At 35.0% G+C, this 10,761-nt stretch overlaps 2 protein-coding genes across 2 annotated transcripts; both read right to left on the reverse strand.

The window, feature by feature from the left end:
• Positions 1 to 365: 365 nt before the first annotated feature.
• Positions 366 to 3,961, reverse strand: LOC110884006 (hyoscyamine 6-dioxygenase). The gene is made up of 4 exons (XM_022131682.2): positions 3,691 to 3,961; positions 3,365 to 3,615; positions 2,956 to 3,268; positions 366 to 795 (listed from the first exon to the last, which is right to left on the reverse strand). The coding sequence occupies exons 1-4, from the start codon at positions 3,880 to 3,882 to the stop codon at positions 529 to 531; spliced, it is 1,023 nt and encodes a 340-aa protein (XP_021987374.1). The 5' UTR covers positions 3,883 to 3,961; the 3' UTR covers positions 366 to 528.
• A 216-nt stretch (positions 3,962 to 4,177) lies between these two features.
• LOC110884007 (hyoscyamine 6-dioxygenase) lies at positions 4,178 to 7,114 on the reverse strand. The gene is made up of 4 exons (XM_022131683.2): positions 6,871 to 7,114; positions 6,136 to 6,386; positions 4,661 to 4,979; positions 4,178 to 4,557 (listed from the first exon to the last, which is right to left on the reverse strand). The coding sequence occupies exons 1-4, from the start codon at positions 7,063 to 7,065 to the stop codon at positions 4,312 to 4,314; spliced, it is 1,011 nt and encodes a 336-aa protein (XP_021987375.1). The 5' UTR covers positions 7,066 to 7,114; the 3' UTR covers positions 4,178 to 4,311.
• Between the last annotated feature and the right edge of the window lie 3,647 nt (positions 7,115 to 10,761).

Raw genomic sequence — 10,761 nt, forward strand, 5'->3', positions numbered from 1 at the left:
GGTGACTGTGGTGGTGGTGCAACGGTGGTTGTGTTGGAGGTTTGTGGTTGAGGTGGTGGTTGGTGACGGAGGTGGAGGTGGTTGTGGCTGTGGTGGTGACAGTGGTGGTGTGGTGTTGATGGTGGTGGAGGATGAAGGTGATCTAGAGAGAGGGAAAGAAAGATGAGAGAGATGAAGGGTGCAGACTTTAAAGATAAAGAAAGAGATGGGTGTGTCTGATCTTGTGATGAACATGTGTTTTTTTGTTTTTATTTTTTAATTATAGGGGTAATTTGGCCATTTAACAAACTTAAAAACAAAATTCTAACTTGGTTAGAAATTTGGACTCAAATGGTTAAAGAAAATGATTATGAGGACTCAGGTTGTTAAACTTTTTGCTTTTGTACTCAAATAGTCAAAATTCATAAAACACAGGGACTCAAAAAGTAATTTACCCTTATATTTATATCTGAAAAGAAAATAACATAGCACACAACATTAATGTATAAAACCAACTTTTATACAAAGTTTCCAAACAACGGTTTCTGTTTAGAGCCGGTAAGGATCCAATGCGTATCCATTACGAGAACCTGATTTGCGATTGTAGGCCATTACCAAGTAATTTGCTATGAACTCGTTGTACCGATATGATTTGAACATCCGTGGATTGCTCGACGTAACCAACTCTTTTGCTGGTTCAACAACAGTAGGAAGTTCAGGATTTGGTCCCAAAAACGTCACGATGGATGTTCGAGATACACTTGAATTCAAGAGGCCACGATGCTCCACACATTTTAGCTTCCCGTTACTTATAACCTACACCCAAAAAAACATTTATAAGCTTGGTTAGATTTGAGTTTTTGACAAATTATATGTTTTATATCTAGTGGTTGTTTATGTTACGACTTACGACTAAAAGGTTTACTGTATTTCTTTATAGGCTAGGAATTGGCTACAAATTCATGTTTTATATGTAGCGGTAGTTTATTTTACGACTAAAAGGTTTACTGTATTTCTTTATAGGCTAGGAATTGGCTACAAATTCCAAAATAACCGATAAAACCAAACCGAAACAAAAACGGTTCGGGTTTTCGGATTTTTAATAACCGAAAATTTCGGTTCGTTTTGGGATAACCATTTTCAATAACCGAAAACCGAACCGAAACGAAAAAACATATATTTATATGTTTAAGTTTAAGTTGTCTAAGTGTTTAACACATACTATTAGAAATTATTAATTTTATTCTTGAATATTAAGTATTTTTTAATAAAAACATTAACATGTTCATTTATAATTGAGATGATTTATTTATCGCCTACAACAAATAACAAAACTTAATATTAAAGTACATAATCTTCAAAATATTATAAAAGAAAACGTCTTAAATTTTTTTTGGGGAAACATAAAAATAGATTAGAATGTTAGGTTTATATGAACATTATTAATTAAAAAAGTTAAATAAAATAACTTAAATGTAAACATATAAGAAAGATTCTTAAATTTTAAATTATATTGTTTATTTTTGAAACTTACATAATTTTGTTTCAATGACAGAAAAACCGAACCGAACCGGTGATAAAACTGACAAAAATGAAACCGAAACCGAAACAGAATGGTTTTAAAAAACAGAAAACTGACGTTTCGGTTTTGGTTTTGCGCAAAAACCAAACTGAACCATGCACACCCCTAATGTCAACCATAAAACACACCCAAGAATCACAAATAACATAATAAAGATTACTAAAACACCATACATGTGGGTTTTGTTTTGTGTTTTGGATGATAAGACTCTGATTATCCAATGACTAACATTATGTGTTTTATGTTGATTATCATGTTGTATTTTATGTTCATAGTTCTACGATGGTGTGTTTAGTGTATTTTATGTACTGCTAGGGTTTGAATATAATGTTTTAGTAATCTTCACTCTATAATTTGTTGGTTTTAGTTGTGTTTTAGGGCTGAAATTATTTTGTTTTATGACTTTGTACACTTTTTAGAAGATTTAGACTTTGTAGCTGAACCTCACACTTTCTTTATATCTGTGAGAAATGAATTATTTGATGTTGTAAATTCTTTTTTTTTTTTTTTGATGTTGTATTTTAATTACAATAGGTTAAAACCCTGTGTATTACACCGGTTGTATAAATATAATTTTATATAATAAATAGTCAAGATTTATCTTTTAAAAATAAACTTTAATGTACTATTTAATTATCATAATATTTTACTTTGTTAAATATGTATTCTTAACTAATTTTTTTTTAAATTATTATTATGATCATAATAAAAATAAACGTTTATATTCTTATCTAATTCTTTGTTTAAAATTATTATATTGTTATTATTATTATTATTATTTAACATGATGAAATAAAAACAAATTATTATCCTTATCTAAATATTTATTCTTATCAATTATTTTTGTTTAAAATTATTATTATTATTATTATTATTATTATTACTATTATTATTATTTAATATGAGAGATAAATAGGAAAATAAGGTGAGAAAGGACTGACACGTGTCCAAAGATAAATAGGAAAATAAGGTGAGAAAACATCAGGAAGTTACACGTGTCAAAAAAAATTTTATTTATTAATATAGAAAGATGGGGGTTGTATTAAAAAAAATTGGTTTTGGTTGGTTTTTTATTCGTTCTCACGGTTTTCGCAATATTTAGCGTTCTCAAAATAACTCTCCCGTATATATATAATAGTTATATTTACTCTCATCAAGAACTTATAATTTTTTTAGTATTTTATAAAAAAGTATATATTGGTAATTTAAATGAATCAATACGAAATTAAAAAGAAATATATTATTACAATAAGTATTTTTTTTATATAAAAAAATAAGTGTAAGGGTTAAAAGATTAATGTGTGTTTTTGAAGAAGTAATGTTTTTTTGCTAATGTCTACGGATTAGTGAACGTATGGCATTCTATATTATTGGAGATGCTCTTTTGATCTTACATGAAATTGGTAGCCTAGGTTGACTACAAAAGCATTTGGAATTGGTTCCACACCCATCCATATTCCATCCTTCAGTATTTGTAGCCCATAGTGATCTTGTTGAAGGAATGTTATGAGGTTAGGGTCATTGTGACCAGCTATGCCCATGGCTAGACTCGGGTTTGGGCATGGCGGGTAACGGTTAATCGCCATTGAATGTTCTTGGCTCACTTCATTGAAGTACCCTTCTCTTAGACCAAGTCCTTCCCCGATCATATCCAAAATCTTGAATCCCATTTTTCGTACCTCAACCACATATCTCGCCACTTCTTCCCTATACGACATAAATTTAAAACAAATGTTAGCATCTGGCGTACAAATAGCAAATAGATACTGCTACCAAGATCCACTGAGATTCAGTCATGTGTACTTGTATCTATATGGCTTATCAGGCCAAGATGGCGAGTGTTCTTCTACAGGATGACACGGGTGCTTCAAAGTGTCTTTCCAATAGTGAACATCCTCTTTTGCATACTCCAATCCGCTCGTGTAAAGCGTACACCCCTTACGCAGTTTCTCTGAGTAAACGCCTAACTTGTCCTCAACCGGCAAGTTAAAGAACTCATCATACAAAGCCATCATGTCCTCCATCATCTTATCAGAAACCCCATGATTGATCACCTGTTAATTAAATCAACATTATTAAACAAGTATCTTGAACATTAAGTGAATCTATGAACATAGCTATAAGAAAACCTGAAATACACCAAATTCTTGACATGCTTTTAGAATTTGTCGAACGATCTCTGACCGATCATCCTCAAGATTGATCACCGGAATTTCCTTGCAAACTGTAATGTAATCTCCGGCTCTTCGTTCGGGTGGCATTACATAGTCTTTGGGAATAAATTTAACTCCATTAGACCAGCTAGATACAAGTTTAGCCATGAGTAATACTTAATCTAGTTGTATGAAATGTAGGATTGAAAATAGGGTTTTATACCATCAAAATGCCGTCCAAAATGACAATTAGATGCCATATGCTATATTTCAAATTTATGATTTGATTTTTTTATGATAACTCTAATAAACAAGACACACAAATCAAGTTAAAAGATGCCATCTTCGACAGTATTTTGTGGCTACAATTGCATAGTTACAAAAAATAAATGCAAAACTGTCACATCTGGCATGATGAATTAAATTAATGACAAATTTTGTGGTGAGCAATTTAGATTCTAGAAACAGAAAACCTTAAAAAAATCTTTGATAGATATGATATACATTTGAACAAAAACTGTTTATGATACAAGATAAAACATTTGACAAAAGGTTTCATTATTATTGATACATTAACAGGAGATATTCATATGTTGTTTAAGGTTTGATCTTATAAAACTCCAGCACTGCTTCAGGGTCTCTCTTTTTCTCTTCATAGAACTTGAAGAAATCTTTAAATTTGAAGGGTCGAAAACGAGGTACGCCGGTGTCGATAACCGATTTAGCTGGTTCTACGATGGTGTCTGGACAAGGACTGATGAAACTTACAATCGTTGTCCGAGCCTCCCTTGAGTTTGTCACGGCTCTATGTTCCGCGCTTCTTAGCTTCCCGTTGCTGATTATCTAAAACACATATCCATCAATTGTTATTCACGCTTTTTAGGTCGGGAAAACGACTAATTTACAAAAAAAAAAAAAAAAAAAAAAAAAAAATTAAAACGGCCACCTGTAATTGGTGGCCTATGTTAACTACAAAAGCATGAGGCAGTGGCTCAACACCGAGCCACTGACCATCCTTGAAAACCTGAAGCCCATTAACACTTCCTTGAAAAAGCACGGTCATGATATCAGCGTCAGCGTGTTTCGGCAACCCTAGCGTCAAACTGGGATTCGGGCATCGGGGGTAGTGGTTGATCGACAACAACTGATCCCCAGTTAGCTCTTCTCCAAAGTATCCCGGTTCAAGTCCTAGTCCTTCACGAATTAGCTCCAACATTCTCAACGATAATTTTCGCACTTCTAACGAGTATTTTCCAACAACATCTCTTCAAAACAAAGCAAGAACAATTAACCTTCATGAGTCAAAACATTACATGAATGTTTTTGGAAAAATGGGATGTTTTGGAAAACAAAATTATCTATTTCTTGATTTAAAAAATGCAAATTTAACCAAATGTGTTGTTTTTCATTGAGCCCATCCCTAAAGTCAGACTTGGCAACTCTGACATCAATTTATCTTGGCCACCTCATATAACTAATACGATATAAAATTTTAAGACATACAAAGTTGGACTTGGGAAGTCTTATGAAAAAAAATACTTGTCCATATTTTTCTACAAAACATGCCATTTTTTAAATAAAAATAAACAAATCATAACTAGAGATGCCAATTTCAAATTATTCTAAGTATTAAGCAAGTGAGTCAATTTAAGTTGATTTTTTCACAATAAATGGAGAAACAATTTTAAAAATTGTTAACGTGCTATATAATTTTTCCAGGGTGTACATTGATGTTTACAACGTGCTAAAAATCGTTTTTTATTTACCAGGAATCAAATCAGGATTATGTATTGTTATCATAATGATGACAGCTCACACGTTAATGATTAAAATGACAAAAAAACAAATTTTGTTGATCAATCAAACCAGATAGTAAGCATTCTTGGTCCACCTGTTTTGTCACCTTAAAAATAAGGGTGTTCACAGTCTAATTTGGTCGGTTTTGATGAAAATTCTAGGTTAAATCATTGATTACAATTTCGAGGAACGACAAACCAAACCAGCTAGCCACTTTTACTGGTTTGGCGTTTTAACAATATGAACAGTTATTTTTTTTTTTAATTTTTCGTTTGTATTAAAAATATGATTTACATCATATTATGATATATATATAAATAACTATTTATTCAGAAAAAAATATATATATGAATAGTGAAAATTAAACGAAGTTTTGTTTACAAGACCTGTTTTAAATATGCAAACCATCAAAACCAATTATGAACCGGCCTGTTTAGAAACATGCATGAGTGTAACGCACTACAAGGAAAATGAGCAATAACGGCGACAAAAGTCGTCGCTAATAATGTTGTTTGTCGCCGCTAATATTATTAGCGGCGACCTGTCGTACGATTGAGCTGGTTTCAACGGTTACACCCTAGTTACAAATCATAAAACTCATGATTGTGATGTGGGTCACTTTACCGGTAATTGGTAGGTTTTTCGGGCCATAAATGAACCCATTCGTCCAAAGGATGACATGGGTGTCGAAGATTGTCTCGCCAGAAATGAATATCTTCATTAGCATAATCATAACCACTTGTATAAACTTTGCATCTTTTTATCGGATCAATCGAATAATATATCTCCTTCTCCTCATCCGGCATATTGAAGAACTCTTTAACTACTTCCATGGTGTCATCAATTATATCTTTCGAAACCCCATGATTAATCACCTGGTTGTACGGTGAGCAATAACTGAACCGTTAATCGAAACCAGCCCGAAATTAACCATAAAGGTTACCATATATTTTTTGTACTAACCCGAAATTACTAAGCATTCATATTTTCATATATTTCTAACTTTTATACCTATATTTCATGTTTTTCATGTTTTATACATCCTTATCCTTTTCATGTATTTATACATGCAATTATACCTTCCATTTCATGTATTTCTAAGCAAAAAATTAACTCAAGTTTGGTTTTGTTTATCAACTGAAATTAATCGAACTAAAAAACCAACAACCTAACCGATTAAACTGATCCGCTTGATCGAAAACAGATGGGTTAATAGAATAGATTAACCGAAGACTTCGGTTTCGGTTAGGCAAATAACCAAACCGAACCACACCGTGCACAACCCTACTTGGTTGTATCGTATTACAAAACATAAATTCAAAAGAAATGAAACTGGATCAAGTTATATGAAGAACAAACCTGAAAGAATCCGAATTCTTGACATGCATGTAGTATTTCTTGGACTGTTTTACTATGACTGGCAGATAGGTCAATGACTGGGATATTTTGGCATAATGGAATCTCGAATGATCCTGGACGTTGATCAGCAGGGAAGATGTAGTTTTCCGGTAAGGTTTGAGCTGTCTTGGACCATGTTGAAACTAGGTTTGCCATAGTTCTTGATCTGCAAGATCTGGATGTTGATGATTGATGGTTGCTGTAGTTTAACAATTTAAAAACTTGAATTGGTTGAATTTTGATTTAATTAATACTCTTGGGTAGGGCTAGCTTGCGATGGAAAAAAAATTAGAATAAAAAACCCAGTCCAATGGGTATAACTGAAACCCGAAACATTCGGGCTGGGTATACCCGAAACTTATATAGTGATAATACATATATATAAGGTTGAGTTCATTTCAAAACTTTAAGGTGCTGAAGGGGTATGGTCCCAAAAACTCTGCGCAAGCGCATAGGACCATACCATAACTTCATTTCAAAAAACATCTTGAATAAGACCCTGCGCGATCGCGCAGCGGTTCTGAACGAGATTTAGGAAGATCGGTCTTCGATGACCATGCGTCGGAGAAAGAAAAGACAAATATTCAACTAACACCCTTGCGCGGGCTCGCGCAAGGGAACAGTTAAGCTTGAAAATGAAGTCCTAAACATCTCCGCGCGCCTAAAATCAAGACTTAAACAAAAGGAATCTTTTCTGTTGCAACAGAATGGACACGTGGCAAAGGTACAATGGTTTACAGCTGTAGATCTTCCAGAAGGCCCCAAATACTCATCGTGCATGGCTTCATTCGGTTACAACCGAATGTGACATGGCACAATCTTAGACACTCATCTAAATCACGATGATGGCAACAACTTGAAGAAAGATCTACACAAAACCACTTTCCACGTGGCATCTCCTCAGCCGTCGATCAGATCCATGATCCATGTGCATAGATGTGTGGGTTAATTCTCAACGGAAAGAGAAATAACTGTCAACGGAAAAGTGTCTTCCATTACTATCTCCGTTACACTTTTTGGCGCCAAAATCTGGTTATAAATAAGAGACTTCAGGTATGATCTCGGAAGCCACTGACACATACTTTATTGGCTTTTGAAATTATATGGATACATTCTCTCCCTAATATTCTCTCCCATTTTAGTCCATGTTTCCTCTTCCTAATTTTAGCCATAATAGTTGATTTCTTTTTTTTTTTTTTTTGCTTTTGTCCTCTATATAAACAGAGTCATACTCTCTGTTCTTGTATTCAGAAAATAAAAACTCAATAAAAAGGATACCTTTTAATTTCTTAATGGTATTAGAGCAGTGATCCTATTGCTTGATCAAAGGCACATGACGGGTAGATTTAATGATGATGAGGATGATTGGGTTGTGGATTCGGGAGCCACCGAACACACAACTTATCTAAACAATATTCTTGAAAACAAAAGAAAGGATCCTCATGAAATGCCTGTGGTTATTCCTAATGGTGATGCGATCCCCGTTGAAGGAAAGGGTGACTATACTTTACCGGGAGGCACCAAAATAAAGGGAATATTGCACGTTCCAAAGTTTACTTGCAATCTTCTTTCCGTCAGTCGTTTGACTAAAAATATTCAATGTTCTGTGACTTTCTTTCCTGATTTTTGTGTGATGCAGGGTCTCCGTTCGAGGAACTTGATTGGTGCGGGTAAGTGTAAATGAGGTCTATACTGAATGGGGATGTTTGGGAAAGAGAGAAAGGCTATGGTTGTTACCGTTGAAAGATGGCATAAAAGGTTGGGACATACATCTCAAGAGAAACTTGCTAAGGTTGATTTTCTCAAAGGTGTTTCTTTTAATCTTAGAAATAATGTTTGTGATTCTTGTTCTAAGGCTAAACATACGAGATCGCCTTTTCCATTAAGTAAAATTAAAACCAAAGGATGTGTTTGAGTTATTGCATTGCGATGTGTGGGGCAAATATCGCATTCCTTCATTTTCTGGAGCAAATTATTTTTTGACCATTGTTGATGATTTTAGTAGAAGTGTTTGGGTTTTTATTATTAAATATAAAAGTGATGCTAGTACTTGTTTGATCAATTTTTGCAAGATGATTGAAACCCAATTTAACAAAAACATCAAGAGAATAAGGTGTGATAATGACGGGGAGTTCACATCAAACCTTATGTTGAATTTTTACTCTAAACAAGGAATTTTGTTAGAAAGCACGTGTCCACATACGCCTCAACAAAATGGAGTTGTTGAGCGTAAGCATAGACATTTGCTTGATACGGCTCGGGCTTTACGGTTTGAAGCTAATTTGCCAAAACGTTTTTGGGGGGAATGTGTTCTAACGGCCGCATATATTATCAATCGGTTACCCTCTAAAACTCTTGGTAACAAAACTCCAAATGAGTTGTTGTTCAACCAAAAACCTGAATATGACCACATGAGGGTCTTTGGTTGTCTAACTTATTTTTGGAGTATCGAAACAAAGGGTGACAAGTTCCAAGTGAGGGGGAGACCCGAGATTTTCTTGGGCTATCCTCCAGGAGTAAAAGGTTACAAAATATCTGACATTGAAAGCAAAAAAATTGTTGTGTCACGAGACGTGAAATTTCATGAAAATACATTCACATTTCCCGTTCAAGCCCACGATATTGTTCCAACGCAAGCCCATGATGATGACGATGTGTTCATTCCTGTTCAAGCCCACGATGATGAAAGCCCACATCAGGAACCATATGTTACTTCTGATGAAATGCCTAATGATGGGCCTATTTCCAACCCACAAACCGTGGGACATGAGAATGGCCATATGACTCAAGAAAATAATGGTGAAAGTGATCCAACAATAAATCGTGAAGAGGTTTCTCACCAAAACCATGAATCACATACCAATGTTGAAACCCCACGACCAAAGAGGGATCAAACTCAACCCAAACGGCTTCACGATTTCGTTATGAATTGTCACACCCCCAAAATCCACCTGCGGATTACTCCCGCTTCGGGGGCGTGACCGACCAGGATCCAGCCACCAATTATACCGAATACTTAAGTTGATAACAAAAGTAATACTTACTATTCATAAGCTTAGCAAATATTAAGTTCAGAGTTCAAAGTTTTAAGTTCAAAACAGAAATAAGTAGCGGAAGCATAAGTAAGGTAGTTTAGAACAAAGTTCATGTTTCAAAATAAGGTAACACCCAACACAAGGGTGAATAGACACTACACATTCCCAAGCTGCAAGCTCCTCCGTCACTGGTTACCTGCAAAGCATGCAGTAAGGGGTCAACAATAATGCTGAGTGAGTTCACTAGTTGTCCAGTTTTAATTACCAAAAACTTTATTCCACCGGTTAATTTACCCGTTTATACATGCCCTGGGGAGCTACCCCAAAAGTTAGCGACTAAACTGTTTTTCCAATACCGAACACTAGGTAACCGTTGCGTATCCGCAGGATGCCCCGATGTCAATGTTCTATCATCATTGACGGATTTCTGAGTACATTAGTTCACGCCCGTCCCAAACCAGGGCACGGTGTGAGGCTGGTAAACACCTAAATAGCGCTATCAACTAATAACCCGCTCGCCTAACCCGGCGACTAATCGGTATTTGTAGTAGGGACTTGAGTGATAGAGTTTCGTTTAGTGCCGTTAGTTGCAATCCGTATAAACAGTAATTAACCAAAAGGTTTCCCAATACCCGGGAAGGAAAAGTAAGTTTTGTTCCCAATAACTAGGGAAGGTATGTAAGTGGTATCCCCTTTTACCAGGGGATAGGATTGTTTTAGTCTCGTGTCCCAAACCACCGGGACGCATGCTTTTAAGTTGTGAACTCACCTTGGGTTGCTCGGTAGGTTTAGGTTACTTGTCAATCGCGTTGGTCAC

This window comes from Helianthus annuus, chromosome 10, assembly GCF_002127325.2.
Source record: "Helianthus annuus cultivar XRQ/B chromosome 10, HanXRQr2.0-SUNRISE, whole genome shotgun sequence".
Lineage (NCBI taxonomy): Eukaryota > Viridiplantae > Streptophyta > Magnoliopsida > Asterales > Asteraceae > Helianthus > Helianthus annuus.